Here is a 24,060-nt window from a genome sequence, read left to right on the forward strand (position 1 = left end):
GTGCTTTACCCAGCAGAATCAGGTGGCCGACTTGGTTTGTAAAACCAGCTTGAAGGCTGCACTTTTGCTGGGGCAAATGGGAGTCAATCTGTTTATTAGAATGCCAGTATATGAACTGTACCAGCTAAGGAACTGGCCTTGAATTTGTAAACTTTCCTGCACTTTTATATCCCTGTAATTTAAACAACTGATTTTTTCCATAGCAATGATTTAAAAAAAAATAATAATAGAAAAGAGTGGCATTTATACAACAGCTTTAGGCTAACTTAGATATCTAACATTTAAGCACAGTTTTAAGAACTAAACCTAGGTGTTTGTACTCCCCTGCATAGCTGGCAGAGAGACAGAGGTGCCGGTGGGCTGTAGGCAAGAGGGGGCAGCTGCAATTCAAAGCACCTAAATCAGATGCCTGAAGTAGACAGTGTGAATAACCCCCTAGATGACTGGAATTATTGGACCACGTTAGAGAGAGAGGAAAAAAGTGAGGCTGGCATATGGTGAGTGTCCTACATATGGTATGTTGTTTATATGTGTTTTTTTCCGTTACCATTTCTCTTTCCTTTGTTGGTCCACCTCCTCCTTCAGTCTCTCCTAACGAGAATGTTAATTCAGAAATTTCTGTGGTCGAAGGAAAGTCTTCGGACCTACGCTACTCTCAAGAGCACAAAAACCAGGCGAAATGAGTTAGCTCTCTCCTGTACTCTGCCTCACTTAAACAGTGCTCTGTGTGTTTGTGCGTCATTTTCTATTTCCTTCCATTTCTCTGGAACTGATAAGGTGTGTGAGGGGGATTAAAATCACTTTGCCATAAAGTTTACTATATTTCACCCCTAAAGACAGTGTTTTATATTCATTCAAATATCAATACATTTTGCAATAATTAAAAAGGATATGTGTCAATATGATAGACATGCGCTCTTCATATTGTATTAATTCCTTCAGTCTGGTCAAATCCTAGACTTATCCAATGTAGCTTCAGGGGGAAGCTCCCTTGTGCTGCAAAAAAACAGGCTCCACCTGGTTCCGATTAACTCTGCACTGGTTGGATCTACCCAGTGATGGCATAAGAAAATACGGAGCAGAGAAGCCTGCAATTGAAGCCGTAGATTCATGGCCTATAAAACTAAAAGGCTATTATGGTCATCTACTCAGTCTGCCCCCCATGGGTAAGGGGCACCAGAACTTTTCTGAATTACTCTTTTTTGTTTGTTTGTGTGCGATTTTAATGCATTCGATCTTGATTTAAACCTTCCAGTGTATTTCTCCAACTACGTCTTCTTACCACTGGCTTCTGTTATACCTTTGTCACTGGACTGAAAACTCTAGTGTTATTAAATTTCTCTTTCTCACATTGTTATTTATAAGCTGCGATCAAGTACCCTTTTAAACGTCTCTCTGATAACCTAAATAGATTGAGCTCCTTGAGTCTTTCATTACAAGGAATGTTTTCCAATCCTTTCATCATTCTTGTTGCTTTCCTCTGAACCTTTTCCAATTTTTCAACAATCTCTCTTGAATTGTGGACACACTATTTCCAGAACTGGTTGCATCCGTGCCAAGGACAGAGGTAACACAACCATATTGTATATTTCTCTGGTGATGTGCCCATGGGTAGTATCAGATTCGTGTTTACCCTCTTGGACTCACAGCTCTTCCCAGATGAGTATCTGCTCTACAGGCTTTTTCAGACTGACTTCAGTTTGCAGGCAGGGTCCCTACCTTGTAGCAGTGACATACAGTCTTTGTTATTAAAGCAGTGTCTTAGGTTTGTCTGAACCGAAATTTACAGTTTGTTTAACAGTGGCCAGTTTCCTGAGCAACCTGGGTTCCACAGTGACTTGGCTCTCTCTTTATTTACTAATATTCCAATCATTTTAAATGTAAACTTTCTAAATATGTTTTCTTATCATTGATAAAAGAGTCACAGATAGAAAAAAAATATCACAGGGCCATGCATTTGTGGGTCACCATTAAAATAAACACCACTGGTTATTTTTCCCCACTTACTACAAGCTTGAGACTGAGACTTGACTCTATTTAATAGGTACAATATTGATTTTAATAAATTTTTTCTTCATCAAAATATTATGATTAACAACTAAAAGACTTTCCAATATTCCTCTGCATATTTCATACTACTGAAATTACCTTTATCCTACCAAATATATAGTCTTATTAAATGATATCTAGTTAGCTTTGGCAAGATAATTTTCCATAAACTTCTGTTCTCACTGCTTTGGTAAAAATGAACTAATATTCCTAGAAGCCATTCCTCATTTTTCTTGAGATCAATGTGAGGTTGAAATGCCTATAGATATTTAGGTCATCACATTTATTCTTTTTAACTATTCATAAAAATTTTTGCATAGTTCTCTTGAACCTTCCTAGTTCTCCAAGACATACTAAAAATCCTCACTAACCATGCAGACAAGTTCTCTGCCAAATGTATTAAAATACCTCCATGCAAATTATGCAGGTCTACTGATTTTAAAAATGTCTAGTTTTATTAGCTGCTAGTTAACGTTCTCCTGCGCTACTACTGAAATAGAGCTTCATCATAATCATCTGATATGAATACATCACTTGACTTTTTCCCAAAATACAGAAGAAAAGTATTTGAGAATGCTTTTTTTTTTTAAATGATATTACAAAAAGTCCTAGTAATTTCCATTTAATAATGGAGCAAGGCAATTGTTGGGATTTTTTGTTCATAATATAATTTTAAAATGTCTTCATATTGTCCTTATCTCTGTTTTCTCTTTGGGACTTTTGGCTTTCTTTATCAATGCTCTGTAATTCCCAGCTTCTAATTTATATTAATTGCTACATTTTCCCCTGCTCCTCCCTTTTGTTTTGTTTTTTTTTAGTAGCTGCCTTCACATACAAGGTCATTTTATTATTTGTGAAAAAAACCCGTAGGAGGTTTTTCCTTGATTGTGACTTTTTTGAGGTGTCCTTTACAGTGCGTTTATCAGATTGAAGTTGTCCATCAATTTTTTCCTTTAATACTTTCTCCTAATAACTGATTCATGCTCAGTGTCAACTTCGTAAAAGCTGAGTGTCTTAGATCAACAAGTATAGATATTGGATTTTAATTCATTTGCTCATAACAAATATAATCAAGTTGTAGCTATGTGCACATAAGCAATTAATTTTTTATTCTCTAATTCCTTTGTCACACCAACTCTAGTAGAGAATTCCTCCGTGTTGGATGCAGTTAGGGAAATGGTAATTTTTGATTTGTTTAATGTAGCTGATGTTTTATTATGGACACTCTGAGGTTTCGAGCTCCTGTTAATATTATTCCATACCCTGTAAGCATTTTTTCCATGTTAAAATATTCATGACCTGTATGGAAGAAATACAGACTTTTAAAATTATTCTTTAAACGTGACAGCAACGAGAATCTTTCAAGTGAGGCATAAAAAATGAGATATGTCAGTCTGATACAACTACAATTTGAATTATTGCTTCATAATAGAGTGTGGTTTTTAAAATATTGACACAGTTACTGAGAGGTGTGAAAGATTTGAAGTACAGAAGCTGTTTGGGTTTTTTTGGTAGGGGTAAAGTGTGAACCTGGATTCGCAGTGTTCTCTCGTAGCCTCTGTTTATTTACCATATCATATGCAGATTGCTCACTTCAATGCTTTAAGCAGAAATATATGACATACTGAAAATGCAGCTACAATTATAGCAAATCATAAAATTCTGGAAATCGGGTCTGAAATTCCAGCCCCTTTGAAGTCAATAGCACTCAAACTGTTAGACTTCCAGCAGTTTTCTTCACAAAGTGCTGTTCCATATTATAATGATTTAACTTGCCACTAGCTTCATGGTAAAGTTCACTAACTGGACCATAACTCCCAATTACCTCACCCTGATTTAATCCCATTCTTTAGGAGGGTGAAACCTATTAAAAATGGTATTAAATAAGAGTACTTTCAGGGAATGCATCTCCTAATTCTTGCTACATGATTCGGTAGAAACATTTTTAAAGAGGAATGCTGTATTTCTATTTGTGTCACAAGCAAAGTATTCTTAACGACAGACCTGCACTGAATGTCTACAGTATATGCTTCTATTTTTAGATATAGTTGCCTTATAATGATCCGTTTTCCTTTGTTTTACCCTTTATCTTGCCTGTTTACATGAAAAGCTCTCCCGTTCAGTGCACGGCACCTGATGAAAAAGGACAAAGATCTCCATAGAGATCCTATTAAAATATCAGTGATAATTTATCCAGTCACCATCTAAAATTAATTGGTGAGGTTATAAGTATTTTATCAGCAAGAATACAATATATGACCTGTTTTCAGTGATTTTATGCCAGTACCTTATGAACATATATTACTGACTTATGTATGTGACAGTTCGGAAAGGAAACACCAAACATATTTGGAGAATACAATCAGTATTAAATGGATTAACAATAGATTTGGCTTCAATACAATAAATCCAGAGAGACTCTGCAAGCACAGGAACTAGCTACATTTTCTACACAGATGTATTTCCTACTATTTAATGTACATAAAACACATGAATTGTTTATTGGTATTCTGTACCATGAAGAGAGTCAGGAAAAAAATCTATATAACCATGCATGAGCGTAATGCTAAATATGAGAAAATAGTGTATTATGCCAATCAGACAAGTATCCACAGCAAAATGGTTATTAGGGGACATTCACACAAGCAGGAGCACTTGTTTGATTTCGGAGAGGCCAAGGTTGACCGGGTCCAGTGACTAATACACCCTATCACCAATACAGAATAGTCTGTGAGGCTATGTGTCTGGGAAACTGGACTTGCTCTGCTTATGCTCTTTCTGATCAGACTTGTCTTTTTCTGGCTGCTTTTGCCAGCAATCAGGTTCACTGGAAACATAAAAGAGAAAATGATTGCTGGAGTTGTGCTGAACAAGCGGAGCGTTATCTTTCTTCTTGCTCTGTTTGCCCATGTGCACAATGAAAGGAAGCTGGCGGAGGTCCTGGTCCAGGAAAGGAATTAGGGGCTTTATCATCAGACAACAAGTTGAGCAAATTGCAGACCACAAACTACTTCTCTTCAGAGTACTGCTGAAGGACTCGTAGCTGAACTCAGTGCCGTAGAGGTACTAGGAGGAAGTACACAGAGGTTGTAAAGATGAGCAGCCAGAAAATGAGGGATGCTTGTGCAAGGTCTGCTGTCGAGCAATGGGCAAAGAACAGAGGTAAAAAATGTAAAATTCTAGAGCTCTGAAGTCCTGGTCATTTTCATTAGTTTCAAAAACAATCCATCGTACTATTTACTCCAAAGCCTTTGTTTGTTCACATAATAATCTTCCAAAGGACAGCATTTGATGAAAGATTATGATAATATACATGGATTATCAAATATATATAATGAAGTGGGTAACTAAGAAGAGGACTATTTGTTTAACAGTAGTTACATTTGATATAAATAAATGAAAGAAGATTTTAAAAGCAAGGAGTTAAAAAACAAAGAGACTTCCATGACAAGTGAAATAAAAATCTTTCTGCCCTTAATTGTCTTTATTATCACATAACCCTTCCTCAGATTCGGATTCAAGGGGTACAGGGGAGAGGTTTTAATATTATATCTTAAAATTAAAGATCGTAAAGCAGAACATGGACATGGTAAGTGAACCGCTTTGAGCTTTTGAGCTGGTCTTTGGAAACTTGGAAGGAGTCCAGATTTTTGCTAAGTCTTTGTTTTCAATCCAAAATAATCTGGAAATAATACCTGTAACAGGAATGGTATTAATGTATACCTTTAATAAGGACACAAACTGGCAGAAATATGTCAGCTTAGTCTCTTCTACTAGTGATGTGAACTTTATCATAACATGATCATCTCACACAAATTCTTTCAAACACCAAATGGTTTGAGTGTCACTTAAAGGATTTTTTTTTTCCATTATAAACTGATGCACACACAGAAAGAGAACTGTAAAAAACTGAGCGGAAATCTAATCCACCAAAAATCTTTATGGGTAAACTGTTCCCCTAATAATCCCTCAATCTATAAACACCTCAATAAGATACCTAGAGAAAATTGTTTGAAATTCTTACAGTGTAAGTATTACTCAGTACTTCAGAAGATGCTGCAAAGCTGGCCTACTAACATTGGTTAGCTGGTTACATTAGGAACCAGGGAATCATGAGCACTGCTCGATTTTCTGGAGTGAGAGGCTTTCTTCTTTTTCCTACCCCTAGCTTGAGGATCAAATTTTCCGTACAAATTGGCACGGTGTGGTAGATTTTCCCTCTGCTATTCCATACCCCTGATATTCTCTGCGTGGGGAACTGCCACGAATGCCAAAGGGATGCTTGGCTTGTTGTGCTCTCCTGATAGCTACTTCAGAAATGCTGTTAGATTAAATAGCGAGGGACAGCAGCATTTTAGTCGTGATCCATCAGGCGGATCTGAGAGGAGCCGTTTGCCCTGAGAGAGGATAGACTTTCGAGACATATGGTGCTATAATGGGGGGGTGGGGATTTTTCAATTCCAATCCACCCATTCCGGATGAGAGAGACTGAGCTAATACCCTCGTGTATGGTGCATTGCATCGAGCTACGGAAGTAGCGTTAGGATGGAATTTATGGACTCTCTAAATTGTTTGCCAGGAAATGTTTACTAGCTATGCACAATAAATGACTGTGAAAGCGTATTCCTATGTTTAATATGGTACGGTTATTTCCTTATATTTGGGTCATACTATTATGATACCAATAAAGGAAACTTAAAAAAAAAAAGAAAACAAACAAGCAATGTATGTTCATATTTATGGGACTTCGTCTGGGAAAGTCTGATTGACTACAAATTGTACAGGGTAAACTTACTGCATGCACCCCTGAATACGCGCCATGCCTGCCATATTAGAAATTAAATATATGACTTATTTTTAGAGCAAAATATTCTCATCATCAAGTCAAGGTATGTTTTAAAAAAGCCTCGTTACCACAGCTGCAGGGGGTCACATTTAATGAAATTACTGTACATGTATAAGGGAAGACTACCTATGTGCTTTCCAAAATGGGTACACAGCTTCACAATTTAGAAATTAAACAGGCAGTTTTGGATCGCAGGCTGAAATCTTGAAATTTTGCTCTCGGATGTGACCTTTTCTTCCGTACAGCTCACTGTTGTACCAGGGACTACTGTACAGTTTTATAGGGTGTGTTAGATTAGATACATTCACAAACATTTCACTCTGCTAGGAAGCAAAGTCAGAACTTCATCTGGTAATCTGTGCAAAGAGCTTTTTCTGCTCCTTCATTTGCCTTAATGCAAGGCTTTCTATTTTTGTGTAATGCATCTAAGAACTCTCCCTACTCTTAAAAGAAAGCAGGCACTAACCTAATCTGTTTTAATCGTACATTAAGGGTTTAAGCCTGGAGGTATGCTCGTATTTTTGCATGGTCGAACACCCTCTTTTAGTGTATGCATATGTGTATTTATACATCCAATATGCCATTCATGATAGGATTTTCGAAGTTTAGCAAAAAAATCTTTGTAGCAATGCAGTTTCTCAGTTTCTACTTGTATTTTCTGCAAATAAGAATAACTACAATAGACAGGCATGGTTTCTCCCTTGCTTACTATGAATATAACAGGGAGATTAGCTGATAAAAATGAATAAAAGAAAATTTAAAATTAGATGTCTCAACTTCTATAGCAGATCATTTAACGATTTTAGTGCAATAAAAATTTGAAAATGCATTAGCAAAATATATTTTATCCACCAAGTGTCTTTCATACACATTTGTTTCAAAATGCAATTTTCAGTGTGGTGTTTTTTTTTTTTTTTTCAACTACAAGAAACAGTATTTATGTTTAGCTGCACTTTTAAAAACTGCTATTACAGTGCAACAATGAAGTTGATCCTGCGAGGCCGATGGGGAAAAGACTCAGCACTTCTCAAGGTCAAGTCTGAAGACAGTTCATGTTGTAAAACACTTAAAGGATGAATTGTTTCTCTAAAAAGTTTTCGGTCTCTACCAAGCTGATCACAGTAGTAAAAGTATATGAAGAATATATTATTTGTAAAAATACTAGAGGTAAAAAGCAGTAATAAGAAAGAGGCACTACAAATATCTTGGTGACGGCAGAACTTGCTTCTACAAATGGGAATTTGTATGTTTGGATGCACTATGAATGCATGATTCATACCATGGGATATTAGTTTTCATTCAAACTTGATTGTTTCAAATGAAAGAGCTTTAGATAGTTTTTTTTTAATATTGTAAATATCTATCTCAGCTTAGTCCGTTTTTTTTTAATATTGTAAATATCTATCTCAGCTTAGTCCTACTGCCTACAACTAATGAGATGAAAAATCAAAAATGCTTCCGAGGCAGTTTACCTGGACAGTGTCTGTTTTTTTAGTTTTAATCAGAATTGTATTGGGTATCACAAAGGAAAAGGCACGGCTTTCAGTGTAACATAGCCAAGAAGCTGACATGTCTCGTGCCTTTCTCTTCCATTAGAGACATGCTATGCCTCCAGATGCTGCAGTCTGGATTTAGGGGCATATACTGCTCTTGCACAAATAAGAGTTGCATATGTTGTGAGTTAATTCCATTTTGTCGTGTTCTTTTGCACATGGCGTTTTGAAACAGTTAAATGGAAAATATTTTTATTTTACCATCTTGTATTGAAATATATCTGGATTATTAAATGTAGTCTAAAATTCTAAGTGATACGTTCTACAGCTCAAATGCACAAATGCGTAAAATTCATGGACAACATGCCTATGAGGGAATTGCACAAATCCAGACAGTGTCCCCACGTGCTGTATTTTGCGTTTGTGTCTCAGTCAGCTGAAAAGTATGCCAAATATACCTCTTCTTTGCTGTACTGCTAAGCTTCACCAAGCCCACAGTGCTAGGCACTTTCTGTTTGGAAAAGAAAGAGTAGGAGTAAATGGGCTTCACTTTTATTGTGGGCATCTAATTCAAATGAAATACATGAGACAGGCATCGATGAAGGGAGGAAGGTGGCTCCTGAGAGTGATTCAGTGTGCCAAAGTCCAATATGTATACTTACATGATGTGAAAGCACCTCAAGGTCACTCCCTTACTGTAATAGTTTATTGAACCCACCCTGAGACCTATCTGCATTGTGTCAAAGGACATGCAAGTGTGCTGCCTAATGAAGCAAAACAAATACAAATATCTTGTAAAGGTTCATTTCAAGAAGTAGTATAATATATTCACAGCTCATCAATAAAGCTACATTCTCTTTTGCGGAAATAAAACAAAAAAAAGGAGTTTATGCAAATGTATATTTAGAAGGTGTCAGTCTCCTTAATGTATGCCACTTGGACCTTTCTTCAAGATAGTTAAGAACTTGCCTATTTTTTTTTAACGTCAGAAGTGTCATTGATGCCAGCAAACTTAAACTAGTTTCCCGGATCAGAATCTTTGAGACAAATACAGTTTTGTCTTTTGGTGATATCTCTGCAAATTAAGGTCTTCTTGGCATGTATTTTTTAGGGAAATCTAGCTTGCTTTTTTTTTTTTTCCTTTTCTCATTCTTTCACGTGCCATAATATCTGCATCTTAAAAAAAAACCCAGTTTAATCTAAAAGGATAATTTCAAACAATTGTTACTTTGTATTTAATTTCTCCTGTCCAGTATCTGTTGTTAGCGTTATCTGATATCAAGCTTTGAGGAGCACGATGCAGTTAGGCATAAAAAAAGTACCTGCAATTTTCAGCTCTTTGTTTCCTAGAGCTATTATTAATTAAGGTTCCAGTCCTGCAAATATGTCTAGTTAAGCAAATGACCATGAACTCAAACAGGACTCTGTAAAATCACAGGAGTACTCCCACATGAAACTGGTGAAATGAATAGAGCCCAAGCTCTTCAGGGCAGTGAATACCTTTCTGTTCCGAATACTAGCTAGTTAGGGATTTCTGCTCCAAGTCTAGAGCTCATCACACTATAAATCATAAGCAAACACACCTGCAAAGTAAGTGACATAATCCCAGCAGCTATTAAAACCTAGATATTTTGTAGTTATTTATTCTTGGTGCATAGATATACGCATATGTGTCTTTTTTTCCCTCCAGGGCAGAGAAAATTAGAAATGACTAGGAATAGACACTGTGAGTAGCATTTTACTCATTAATGTGTAAAAGAGGTGATGAAGATTAGTGACTTGTCACTCTCCTAACGTCCCCTGATGGAGGCAGAATTATGAAATATGCCCCCTGCTGCTGGTCCTGCAAGGGCCTGGAAATGTCAGCCAGGGGACAAGAAATATTTCAGGCAGTGGTAGTTTTTTTCCTCTAGTTTGGTCTTTGTAATGTAAGCACACTGCGTATTTACCCAGTAAACGGGTATAAGTCATAGCGTAAAACATTTGATGCACAAAGATTTGAATCGTGTGTATTTTTTATTCTGAGTGACTAAAACTTGAAAGGTAATCAGCAAAATATTAACTGCGCAGCACAGTAAGAAGCAAGCATTGTTAAAAAAACAGAGTGCTGAAAATACACTTCACCTTTCTTCCATGCACAACTCCGTCTGTATTTTCAGTGGGGGCTCTGGTAAAATGTCTTCTGAATACATATATAGATCAAAATCCACAATGCAAATTATATCAAATAAGAAAATTAATAATATGTAAAAATAAAAGCCTTTTTTTTTTCTCTGTGATTAGTAATTTTAATAGGAGAATGGACTGAGTGTAGTGTCTAACTGTCAAGATCTGGAGAAAACAAAACGGAAAACATACTTTTCAGGCATCATTGACTTGCCTGCACGTGGACTTTGAATAAAGTTCTAAATACCAATGAAAGATATGTATTATTAAAGTACTCTACAAGGCTTGTTATAACTCTTTTTTAGTTCAGCGTTCCTAAGTGGAGATAATACTAGAAAGAATGAAACAATTGTTAAATTGCAATATAACATGCAGACTGGAAAACAAATAGTATTGTGCAAGATGGTTCCGTTTGCAAATAAATTATCTATTTAAAGCAAACACACCCCAAAGCTTTGAAGAGAACTTGTTCTGGGGCTTTTGAGTATCTAATGTGGAAGGAAAGTTTGCCATAGCTTAAACTCTAAAAGCATTCCTGAAACATTGTAGTTCAGGTGTGAAGCCTCAAGTACATTAACCATTTTAATATTTCATTGGTTTATTTAAATTAAATAAGAAGCATAAGGTATTTTCCTGGTTAGAGTGGGCTGGCAATTCAAGTAACTTTTAATGATGTAATGCAAACTTGTAAATCATTTTCAGTGAGGGCCTCATAGTTCAGCACAATTTTTATATAATACACTAAATTGCTGGCATAGCATTAAAATTTGTAATACTTGGAGATCATGAAAATTAGAACAGAATTCATATGTATATGGGTGAAGTAGCTGAAAATATAGATTCAGGCTTAGAGTTTTTATAGATATGTTGTAGTCTTTAAAGCAAAAATTGTGACTGATAAGTGTTAAACCATGGCATGTGTAAACGTTAAAAACAGTGAAATGGAAATACACCTCAGAAATGCAATGTTAAAGTTATGTGGTACGCGTTGTGGTAGTGTAATTTTTCACAAAAAAAGTTTTTATGGCAAAGTATAGTGCAGATACTGGTATATCGTAGGTTTATAAATGGTAAATGTGATTATTGTCATTCTTAGCTAGTCAGGGATTCAGTATTTTTTGACAAGTCAGTCAACAACTTATTCATTTTCTATGAGAGGATTTTCAGTTAAGGCACTCAAGCATCTCTGAAATGATGCATAATCCCCAGGCTTTATTATTGCTTATATCTGTAGGTTTCTGTTGCAGCACAGGTATCAAGAGAAATGAATTATATTGCTTCCATGGGAGTTAAACAGGCAAAATTTAGGGAAAAAGAAAAGACTGAAAATAAACATACATCTGTTGTGAATCTGGATTGACTCTAAGGTTAAATAATGATGCCTGCCTTCACCAAATTGCCATGGAAAAATACGAACTGATCATAATTACAGTACAATAAAACCTCATCCTCTTGCTTTGGTATGCTCTTGAGTACAATAAAATCTTTTGCTAAAATGAACTGAATTCATATTTGTAAGCTTTCTCTTTGACAGTAAGGAGAATATTCTTAAATGGCATCAATTGCCATCTTTTTGATGACTTCAACAAAGTTATGACAATTTATACCACTCAAACGGTGGTCCCCAAGTATGACTGTCTGATTTTACTGTAATATGCATATTGCAAATATGCAAACCGCACACTAGAAAGAACTGTTTAAGAATCCTACTTACATTCTGATAAATATTCAGGAAGATGGTTCTTTCAGCCTCCAACATAAAAAAATGAGCAAGATTACAAATAGAAGCAATTATACACTGGTTCATTCAGGTCAATTTTATATGATCTCTTTCCCCATAAATTGTAAGCTAAAAAAAAAAAAACCCCACCACCAAAACTGAAAAACACAAAGCGAATGCAAATATTAGCCATACATGAAAATATAAATGATGTTCCAAACTGTGTTGGCTCCAGATGTTTTTATGAGTTAAACCGTTTACTGTTTTCCTATATTTAAAACATGCTATTTTTTCACTTGCTGTTATAAGCTTTGGGCAAACTTGCTGGCATTGATTTAAGTTATGCTTTTGTACCACATGTAGGTCAAACGCACATTCTGAAAAGATACAATATGAACGAGAATTCAGTCATTAATATTGAGAGGTAATAGCTGCTTACACTTTCTTTGGTCATTATTTCACTGAGAAGCTTTGCACTGAAGCTTTCTTTAACTGGAAAGTTATAAAGTTTTACAAAGGATGGTATCATATAGCCATAGGTATTTGATAACTCCGAACAGAAACTTTTTGAATCATTTCAGTAAGCGTTTGAAGTTGTTTATTTGCCTTAGCATTAGTTGCCTATATTTGCATTCTCATTATATAGTTTAAAATGAAAGCATAAAGCTCTATATAGATTCATATTTCCAGTTGTTGTGTGCTTAAAACCTCTTATTAAAGAAGTAATAAGAACACTTGATGTAGGACTTGTGTGCTTATTAGGGGACTCCAGAGCCCAAGGAAGCACAGTCCTGAATATTCAGATTTCATGATGAAGCTAATGGCAAACACTTTGCCGTGCCATTATAACTTCGCTATTGCGTTCTTTTTTTTCTTCTTCACCTTTTGGAGCCTCTCCTACCTCTCCCTAAAAAGTGTTATTTGGCTCCGTCTTTTATTTCTCTTGGAAACCTAATCTTTCTCCCTCCTCCTCGCACCCTCTCACTTTCTTCATTGTGTTTCACTTATTTAACTCTTTTTTTTTTTTTTTTTTTTTTTTTTTAATCCTGTTCGAGAAATCCTGTGCGGCCATCCCCTAGAATTAAAAAAAAGGCATTTTCACACTGGCTTGGATGTGGGACTTCCCCGGCCCCTTCGCAGCTGTGGCGGTGTCAGGGCTTCAGCGGTGGTGGCCCTTGCAGGAGGGGTCCTGGCATTCCTGCCCCCCCGGCCCGGGTCCCGGCCCCCGCGACGGCCTCTCGCCGTCGCGGCCGGGCCGGGCGGACTGACAGCAGCAGGTTGGAGAGACGCGGAGGGGAGCGGTGTGGTGCGGGGCGAGCGCTGGGGGGGCCGCCCAGCCGCTCCCCGCGCTCCCACCTGGGGCCGCCGCGCCCGGCCCCGCCGCCCGCCCCTGCAGCCCTCGGGCCGCCGCCGCCGCCGGCGGGGAGATGGGCCAGGGCCGGCGGGGCCACTGCGGGTGCGCCGCGCCGGTCACCCTCTCGCTTCATGGTACTGTCTGTTTCTGAGGGGCACCAGCACTCCTGTGCTCGCAGCCCGGCGAGTTAGCGAACCCAAGAGGGGTTCAGCCATTGAGTTCTCTTTGTACTCCTCTCTTTTAATATTAGAGCACATATTGAAACGATAAACACAATGAAAAGCACAAAATATTTCATCAGTGTTGTAACTGTATATTTCCTTTATTCTGAAGAAATATCAAGTTTTGAACAGTGCACAGAGGCAGCAACTTCTGCTTTGGACGCCACTCTCTTTTTAAAGACCGCGTTGTTACACTTAAATCTAAAGACAATTTTTAAAAAGCATTAGATGTCAGAAAAGGGGGGAAAATCTTACCGTCGAAAGACTGCTGCAGGTTCCAGCTCAGTCTGAAACTGCAGGGAAAAGTGGAGCAGCTGCTGAACAAAAGTTTTAGATTTTTTTTTTTTTAGAAAGTCTGCAAAACTAATTTCCCACAAAATAGGACTCAATATCCGTTTAAGAAACTAGCTCTTGCAAATCTCATACAATTCCTGATTTTTTCCAATAGCAATTGAAATTCATTTTATCTTTTGCACATGGACCCAAGAATTTAGACTTAAACTGCAGGAGAGCAATGGTTTTCCTTTTTTTTTTTTTTTTTGATTTTCATTTGAGGGAGGAGGAGGAGGAAGGTAGAGCGAGGAGGAAGGGCTAAGAAACAAAACGTTTCCGCAGTGGGCACCTCTTTGGTCAGTGATCAATAAATGCGTTATCGTAATTTAAACCAGTTAACAGCCGCCTTCGTGGCTACTGTTAATTCCACTACACGCATGTTAAAAAAAAAAAACAAAAAACAAAAGCCAAGCCCAGACTCTCTAGCCTGTCCCTCTTGAGCCACTAAAGACCGCAACGAAGAAAACGAAGACAGAGGGAATAAAAATTATGCGAGTTCTTGTTTTGAAGGGGCGGGGGGCAAGAAGGGAAACTTGTCTTTCTCCGACCAGGTTTGGCCGCCCGGTGGGCGCCGGTGGTTTCGTTGCAGAACGAACCCCCTGATGCTGGAGGGAAGCGTGAGGTGCGTGTGGGCAGCGGGGCAGCGCTGCGGCTCAGCCCGAGAGCCGGGGCGGCGGGTGCGGGAGGAGCGGGTGAATGCCCCGCACCCGCACCGCGCTCCTCGGCGCGGAGGATGGCGGCGGCTGGGCCGGCCCGAGAAGCCCCGCACGCCGCCGCGGCCGCCTGCGCGCTGGGCCGCGCTGCGCCCTCCTACTTGGGCACGCAGGTGAGGCGCTGCCAAGCGCCCTTCAGCCCCCGGGGGAAAGGGGCGGCGGTAGTCCCCGCGCCCCCGCCTGCCAGCCCCGAGCAAACCCCGCAGATTTCACTTCACGATTTTATTGCGCTCTCCTGCCCGCTCCCCGGGGGACGGCGGCACCCCGGGCGGCCCCCTCAGCCCCGACGGGGCGGTGACGGCCCTGCGGGGGCACCGCCGCCCCCCGCCCTCTACCCCCCCGCCGATCGCCGCCGGGGGGCGCGGGCGGCCTCGCCGGCCCCAGGGCAGCCCCGCTGGGCGCCGCGGCGGCGGGGCGTGCTCCCCGCGGCCCGCCCGGGGGCAGGGGGAGGCAGGCTGCGCCCCCGCGGACCCCCCCCCCCCCCGCTGACGCGGGCGCCCGGGGCGCGGGCGCGCAGCGCTGCCGCCCGCTGACGGAGCGGCTCGGCGCGGGGACGGCGCTGGCGTTTTGGAGGGAGTTTGCATGTGGTCAGTGCTGTGTTGCTAAGCCAGCCCCCAGCTCACATTACACACTACTGTATTTATAACCTCTCGGAGCTGTTTCCCCCTTCGAGCAGTTCTCTGGGACCACCTTCTATTGGCTTCAACCTCTCCCACTTCTTGACATCTGAGCAGCTCTGAGAAAGGCTCATCTAGGTCCGAGTGTTTATGCAGCGGAGACTGGCCACTAGGGCTAAAGACCTGGATTATCTGAGCTCAGCTGCCTGCTGCAAAGTCTGTCGTTGCCGTTTTGGAAAAAAAAATCCCAACCCCGATTTGTTTACAGTGAAAGTTGACAAAGGGTGGTGAAGTTGGATCTTTCCTAAACTCTCCTGCCTGGAACCTGAGACTTGCATGCCATGGATCACACACTCTTTGGCTGCCTGCGCAGCCCCCATGCCACCGCGCAGAGCTTGCACCCTTTCTCCCAGTCTTCTCTTGCCCTGCATGGAAGATCTGACCACATGTCCTACCCTGATCTGTCTTCTTCTTCTTCCTCTTGCATAATAGCGGGATACCCCAATGAGGAGGGCATGTTTGCCAGCCAGCATCATAGGGGGCACCACCACCATCACCATCACCACCACCACCATCACCAGCAACAGCAGCACCAGGCTTTGCAGACGAACTGGCACATTCCTCAGATGTCGTCTCCTCCCGCCGCGGCCAGGCACAGCCTCTGCCTTCAGCCCGACTCAGGAGGACCCCCGGAGCTGGGCAGCAGCCCCCCCGTCCTGTGTTCAAACTCTTCCAACCTGGGCACTAACACCCCCACGGGGGCAGCGTGTGCGCCAGGGGACTATGGCAGGCAGGCTCTGTCCCCGGTGGAAACAGAGAAGAGGTCCGGCAAAAGGAAAAGCGACAGCTCAGGTAACGGCTCACGCTTTCCCCTGCGGGGCGGGACCCCCGGGCGGAGGGTGCCGGGGGGGAGCTGCGCTGCCGGGCTCCGCGTCCCCTGCCGCGGTTCGGCTCAGCTAGGCTCGGCTCGGCTGGGCTCGGCTCGGCTGGCCCCGGCCCGGCCCGGCCCGGCCGCCGCGGTGCTCTCGCCGCCCGCTGACACCGGGCTGCCGGGTCGCTCCCTTCCTCAAACGCGCTCTCGGGATCTCCATCATTAAAACAAGCTTTATTAGGGCTACGCGGGGGGAATAAAAAGGAAAAATCCAGCACGTGATAGAGCGTAAAATCAAGGTGGTGGTGGGGGGGGGAGAGTTTCCTAGAGCCAAGGAGAGAAACGTTTGTAGTTTTGGTGAGGACTTTAGCATCTGGTCCCGCGTCCCCCTCCCCCCTGCCCGATACGCCACCTCTGCTTCAAAATTCAGAATCTAGCGCGCTCCTTCCCCTCCGCCCCCTCGGCGGGAGCTGCGGCCGCTCCGAGGCGATGGCACCACGCTTGGAAACTCTGCCTCGGAAGTGGGGATTCGGGACAGGAGCTGGTGCCTTGCTGCCCTGGAGCATATGGGTGCGCCTGCATCAAATCCTCAGCGTGGAAGAGGCAAAATTTTGAGTCTGTAAAGCAAACGGCTGAATGGGAGTTTTTAGAAAGCTGCTTCGCTTCAGTTTGCTGGTGGCGGGGGCGGAGGGAAGGAAGGAGCTGTCTGACTTTTAAAATCACTGCAATTCTTATTTAAAGACACGCAGAAAAACATGTAGACCCGCAGATATTCCAGGGCAATGATTTGGCATCGCTGATCGTGCAAAAGAACTTGACATAATCTCTGCTTTTTAAAAAGGCAAAGCCTGTCAAAGTCCCACTGACAAAAACCACTCGGCGAAGGCAACACGACTGATGGCACTTCCCCTAGAGTGCACAGAAACCGGGGAGTCATCAAAAATATAGTGAGACAGGCAGGAGGCACTTGAAAAAGAGAGGGCTCAACAGAGAAAAACGAAGAGCAGGCGTAGCGAATTGTTTGTGATTGAGGCAAGGAAAGTGAAAGGCTTTTCCAGATATTTATAAAGTTCACAACTGAAGCCGTGGCCTCTTTCACTTGAAACGTTGTGAGCTCGGTAAAGCGGTAAGCAGCAGAAACTATTTTAAAAAATAAGCCTCAAGGACACCATCATTTTCTTCATTGTCCGTTACATTAAGAAATGTTTGCAGTGATTCAGAATGGGTTTAACTGAATTTCATCTTACGTAGGTAGCACACAGGCTGAAAACTCTTCCAAGATCAAAAGCCACATTTAGTTAAAACATTGTTAGTGAAACCTATTGTTGTATCTTCGTTACATTTTATGAGATAAAAGGAATTCTGTGATTTTGTGAGGTGTATGAGCAATGCTAAAATTTCAGTCCCCATTACTACTGGGAAAATAACTGGATGCCTGTTTGGTGTAAGGATTTATTGTATTTGTCAGTCTATTTAAAGCTGAAGGAAAAAAGGAAATTGCTCCCTTTCACTGTCAGGGAATTATTTGCATTGCTTTCTGTTTATGTCATTTTGCAATGCAAACCAAAAAACACCGGTGGGGAACGTCCCAAACTTTACCCTGAAGGGCCTGGAGTCTTCCACTGGATTTAGTGGACAACGGTTGGAGCCTTTAGCCATGGTAACGCTTACCTTGTGCTGTACTCCGAACTCCACTTTCTAAGACTTTCTGGAGATCAAGGCAGGTAACTATTTCCTCCTCCCTTTCCCTAAGAAAAAAAGATTATGGCTGTTCACACAATTGTGAATCTCTCAAACTGAAAATAGACATCTTTTGACAATGGCTGGGTGGCTGCTGTATCTTTGGTTTTTCTTCAGGAAAAGCCTGAGTTTTGGACTGAACATTTAACCCCACCCCTTTATTAATCCTGAAATCTGGTGCTAGATATTTAATGCCTTTCTAATGTATGGCAGCGAGAAATATTTGTAAGTCACTGCATTTCTATATTTGTCATCCATAATTGCCCCTCATTTGATTAAAAATTGTCCCCTTTATTTCTCATTAATCGGTTCTTTTAAACAAATTACCCTACTTGAAAGAATTTCATCCACACCTCCCCCACTTTTTGGAGACATATTCATCACACTTGGAACTACTTCAATAGGCATTTGTATAAAATTCTAATAGTAAATAACTAAGAAGTGAAGAGAGACTGTTTAAGTTTCAGTGCCAGCATTCTGAGACAATTATTAATGCTCGTGCTTATTTACAGATATATTTTCTCTTCTTAAGCATATCACTTAAAACCACAGAATGTTCCTAGTGTTTTCTTGAGCACTGAATCTGTTGCGCATTTCAGAGCTGAATTAACCTTAGGCTACCCCTGTCTTGCACTACTCTGCTTTTATTTCTGAATGTTTAAGATCAGGAAAGTAGATTCATAAAGCTGAGCTAATAGATAGTTTAAAGAAAGTGAAGCGTGAACATTCCTTGCATCCTTTATCTCCCAAACTAGTAACTGTTGCTCAGCCATATAGATACTCTGAAAATTTACCAGCAGAGATACCCCATTTTACTTATTTGTTATGACGGCGGGAGTGTAATTTTTTAAAATTATAAACAAAAATCCAGAGGGCAAGCAAAATTTTGGACAATGGGCTGTGTGTTCGTCCCTGTGCTTGCTCTTTTTCCCTGGAATTCACATACTGCAGGGGAATGGGAGGACAGAAATATTTTGCGCTACGTTCTGTTATACTTCTGTTTGGGATTGAGAAAGCAAGGTGACACGTGCTTTCGTGGTAGTTTTATAAACTGTCTGACTTAACAGTTTTCTTTTGCCCTAACCCAGGTTTTAAGCAGTTTGGGAAGATCACTTTGAAGATACTGAATAGGCTGCTGCAGAACAGGGTGAAATTGTCAACTGTTCTTGTTGTAAAGGACGGGGAAATACTGCTTACTTAGTCATCGACCCTTGCATACTGCAGCTGTCAGTGTCTCCAGGTTTTGTAGTCGCTCTCTCATTATCTTCAGAACATTCCTTTCAACCTGCGTAGGCCCAGAAGTGGGTCAGTAAACTAGCCTGTGAGTTGAGGAGTGATGCACACAAATCTTTAGATGTTAACGTTTTGCGGTGAATAATGCCATCTGCATCCTTGCCTTTGTAACTCAGCTCTGTGTATGTCAAGGATGTAGGAGTAAAAAGATGATACTAAATTTGAGGATAGGTTGCAAATAAAATCGCTCATTCTAAAGTGCACTAATGGTCAGAATTATCTGTGCGCTAATGAGGTGCGGATGAAAACCATGCTGAGTGTATAAAAAACATATTCTTGGAGTGCTTTGTTGCTTTGTGGTATGAGTTGTTCTATATGGAATATTTTGGATTTTTCTAATGCCTCCCTTTCTCATTACTTGCCTGTGACTTTTGAGGCCATTTTATTTCTGTTTTTTATAGAGTAGGTTTTGATTCTCAGACGACGCAGAACACATCAAATGCAAAATTACTGCTGCGATTGTCTAAGTTGGCTTACTTAGGTTCAGATTTTCTTAAAACTTCAGTCAGGAGAAAAGTATATTAATGACTACACAGAAAGTGTAACCTAGGTTTACTGAGAAATAAGAAAAGAAAGTGAATCTGGTAGCCTTAAGGAAGCCTAAAATACTATGGCGAAAAAAATATCTGTACTATGCTGAAAAGACCAGAGGGAGGCTGAGTACTGTTGAAGGAGTTCTTCTAAGCACTACAGCTATTCAAGCATTTAATTGCGATAGATAAATACATAAGTAAATTTGATTCCAGTTAAACTCTAGTGTAATTAAACACATGCCTCCAAACATGAGAGGCCTTTTATTTATTTATTTAAAATTTGACGTGGAAAAATGTTTTTATATGGCACAGATTTCCAAGGAAAGGCTAGCAGGTAATAACAACTATTCATATTTGACTGTATTTACAATAGTATCATGTAGAAACACTGATGTTAAACCTACTAAAACATTTAAGGAATCCAGTGTTTCAATAGCTGTTCTGCTGGGTTTTGTTCATTGACAAATCACATAAAAAGAAAACAATACTCTTTTTTCCAGTGTTTTAACATCTTTTATAACCTACCTCTACTCAACATGCAAGCTGTAAAAAGTTACACCTCCAGGGAGTTTATTTTAAACACATGTAAATATCATAAATCATATGTACTTGTTTGAAATGGTCTCTAAAAAGCAGGTCATTTTGATAAATGATTATAAATACTGTGAAATCATGGGTTTTGAGGACTTCTGATTCATTTCTGAAACACATCAGTGAGAAAAATGAGCTGCACACTTGTAGTCAAAAAGAACTGTGTAACTGATTCATCAATATGTCTGTGCTTTTCAGCGTGGTTGTAAACGGAAGCAAGAAAAAATACATTATAAAGCATAGTTTTTCTGGAAAGAGTTAATTTGTTTGGTATCCAGTATCAAGGCATCACTTACCATTAGAAAACAACAACAACAAACCACCTCTGTGGATTTCATAAATGAAACAAGTTCAAAATCCGATGAAGAATAATCATAGTTTCAGCAGAACACTTTTAAGGCTGATTGATTGCTTAGTAGATGTTGGGCTACTTAGTGGGCTACTTGCTGGATTGTTTAATAGATGAAAATTTGCAATGCGTTCACTTTTGCTCTCTTGAAACATAATCAGGAACTTTTCTATGACTGTAAAATTTTTAAACGCTATTTTACTGATACATTCTCAGAATTCTTTGCCCATAGCCAAAGAGTAATTTTGTGTGGATAGAAATAAGTATGGCCTCTAATTATGTATTTCTGTCTGTTTTTATATATCGTTCAGTAGGATTTACACTTCCCCCCGCAACCCACCCTTTTAGAAACATCGGGGTCCCAATCCAGACGTTCACTGGAGCACAAATGTTTTTGGAGAAGGTCTGTTGACTCCAGTGAAACTACTGAAGTGCTCAAGGGTTTTTAAGCCATTGGAACTTAATTCTGTTACTCTGTTTTAAAACTGGCACAGAAATGTAATTGCATGTTATTCTGTTATTATTTGGTATTAAGCACTATCAAGAATTCAAGTCTTCAAAGCAAAGTCACCGAGGGGTCTGGATGAGTAAGAAGTGTGGTACTAGAACCAAATGCAGAAGGAGATATGGACACATAGGGATTAAAGATCCAAACATTTTGACCATATCTGGAGAAAATTTCACTAAAACTTTTCAAAAAATCATGGCGTTACCTTTCAGGATTTTTAAACTGCTGTTGCGTTGTAGGGAAAGAAAAATGCTTTATAATTTTTGCAGATATTTATTGATAAAATATTAGGATTGCCTGATTGTTTGAACATTGCCAATTAGCATTATATATATAAATTGAATTTTAATTTAATTGGTTTTAACATCCTAGGATAAAATGTTTCCTAACATATCTAGCATAACTTCTCTAGTATTTTGCACAGTAAGTGATCAGATTCTGGATTTTTTTTTTTGTCAGACTTGTTGCCCTTTTTAGATATGCTAATTATTTAATAAGTGCTTTTTAATTGAGCCTGCTAATCTGCATATAGTTTGCCGTTTGGAAATACTCATTCATTAAGATTGTGATGACTCAATATGCTGTATCAAGTCCTCAAGAGTAGGAATGAGTTCTGTGTTTTGAAATTCAAGGGAAGGTGACGACATTATCTTTGGTGCTGTCTGCTAATAATCTGATATCGCTCACTGGATTATTGCTTTCAGCAAATACAGTGTTACACGGCAGTATGAACGGTCACTGTAGCATGTTTCTTTCAGTAGCAAAATGTATTCTACCAAGCAGTTTTGCTAGTCTGCGGAAAGGAAGTGAAATAAACCTGGTTTCATCTGCTAGAATGAGCAAAGTTTAAATCATCAGTAAAATGTAGTTATGGCGGGGTTGGGCTCAGTCCTTCTTTTTGCTGTATTATCCGATGTCCTTGTTCTAATACACTTAAGAATGCAACTTGAAAAGACGTGAAAGGAAAGTCATATTTTTTAAATATAAATACTTGCATATGTCGCTAATAAGGTTTCTAACTAAAATAGTGTGGTGTTAGAGAAGTTTGATAAAAAGTGCTTGAGGCTACTTCATTACATCAGTGCACAGCTGTGCACTGAACCCAGCATTCTAATCTATCTCGAGCCTGTGCCCTATCCTTTTATGTCTGTTTCCCCAACCTATACAATGGCAATACCAGTGCTTTACTTCCATTTGTAAAGTACTGTAAGCTTTTATATAATGAAAAGCTTTGCGTGCATGCATGCGTGTGCACGCGCTTTTTTTAGTAGGCTTTAAAGACTTGCAGATCTGCATCGCCATTTCTCAAGTATTACTGGTGGCAGGGTAGGAGGGAGACGGTGCGCAGCCAGCCCGCAGAAAAAGCCTTCCTCCCAGTACTCAGCAGGGCAATTACATCACCTTTACCACCATGAGCTTGTGTGTCTGCGTAGGTGCGCACAGCAAGAAGTCACTTGACTTCTGGGGTGAGTGTCTGGGGTCATTCGTGACCAGACAGCTGCTTTTCTATGGTATTTAATGAAACTTTGAATTAAAAAACAGCCTGATGTAATTGTGTTAGATGCACAGAGTCTGGTTTTGTCTGTATTTTAAGTATCTGAATTCCTAAAAAAGTTATTAAAATAAATGGTTTATAAACATACATGCTAAGGGAAGTTTCACCTGGAAGATACTGATGACAAAACTCCTACTGATTTTTGGTAGAACCAGATTTTAAGACACTCGTTCTTACTATGATTGTAGCTTAGCTTGGAAGGAGATAGACCAGTTAGCCATGCTAGTGCTTATGCTTTTTGTGATACGCTGCCTCGCATGCGTCCAGCGGCAAACACAGCAAAGGAATGCTTGTCTAAAAAGCCACTGCTGCCATCGGTCTTAGTTTTATAGCGTTTGTTGTCCCTGTTATTTATTAATATATATTGCACAATCTGTGTCCTTTGACAAGTTTGCCTAAACCATATCCACTTAAAATAATATTTTAATAGACAAAAATTTAAATCACACTGATGTTATTCAATCTCTGCAAATGTTATATATATATCTGTAATATCACTAGTGCAGAGTTGCATCACTGTATCCTAGCATTCACTGAGTGATGCAAAGTGGAAAAAAAAATCATTATAATGGGATATAGTAGTATACTGTTCACTGTCATACCTAAAAAGTTGCTTCTGAATTCTTCTACTAAACATTATAAATAGACAACTTAGGCTGTCAAAATTCTGCTTGTTAATGTCAATGATATTAAAGATGTAATATTCATTGTAGATTAGGGAGGATGTCCTTCATTTTGAGATCTTGGTCCTACAGGAGACAGTAACATACCTCCTATTTGGAACATGAGTTTATTTTCCATACGGAATTGTGAATTTTACAAATAGTTTTGGGGGTAGGTTACTTGACTGGAAGTAGTGCATATTACTAAATAGGCATGCAGTTATATATCAAAAGAAAAATCAGAAGTCACGTTTGGAAATTGGCTTCTAAATGTTGTTGTTTAATGATGAATGTAATCATTAAATACTATGCAGTCTGAAATCACTGGAGCTTCTTGCTCAACAGAAAGAAAAAAAGCAGTCTGAACTTTGTATTGAAAATTACCTGTGCTGAATAAACCTTGCAGCAGTGGGAAAAGGGGCCCTTAAAATACATAAACAGAAGAA

General features: G+C 39.9%; 1 protein-coding gene and 1 long non-coding RNA gene across 3 annotated transcripts in view; one reads left to right on the plus strand and one right to left on the minus strand.

Moving 5' to 3' along the window:
* The window catches only part of LOC137665938 (uncharacterized), a 32,772-nt gene extending 18,636 nt beyond the window's left edge, over window positions 1-14,136 (minus strand). For both annotated transcript variants that reach the window (XR_011048566.1, XR_011048565.1), the window contains exon 1: window positions 14,105-14,136. This is a non-coding gene — a long non-coding RNA (uncharacterized lncRNA). The remainder of the gene's footprint in view (window positions 1-14,104) is intronic.
* A 1,406-nt stretch (window positions 14,137-15,542) lies between these two features.
* MEOX2 (mesenchyme homeobox 2) overlaps window positions 15,543-24,060 on the plus strand; it is a 56,910-nt gene continuing 48,392 nt past the window's right edge. The window contains exon 1 of the mRNA XM_068405137.1: window positions 15,543-16,364. Within this exon, the coding sequence (XP_068261238.1) occupies window positions 15,854-16,364 (511 nt within the window). The 5' untranslated portion in view covers window positions 15,543-15,853. The remainder of the gene's footprint in view (window positions 16,365-24,060) is intronic.

This window comes from Nyctibius grandis, chromosome 7 (assembly GCF_013368605.1).
Source record: "Nyctibius grandis isolate bNycGra1 chromosome 7, bNycGra1.pri, whole genome shotgun sequence".
Classification (NCBI taxonomy): Eukaryota; Metazoa; Chordata; class Aves; order Nyctibiiformes; family Nyctibiidae; genus Nyctibius; species Nyctibius grandis.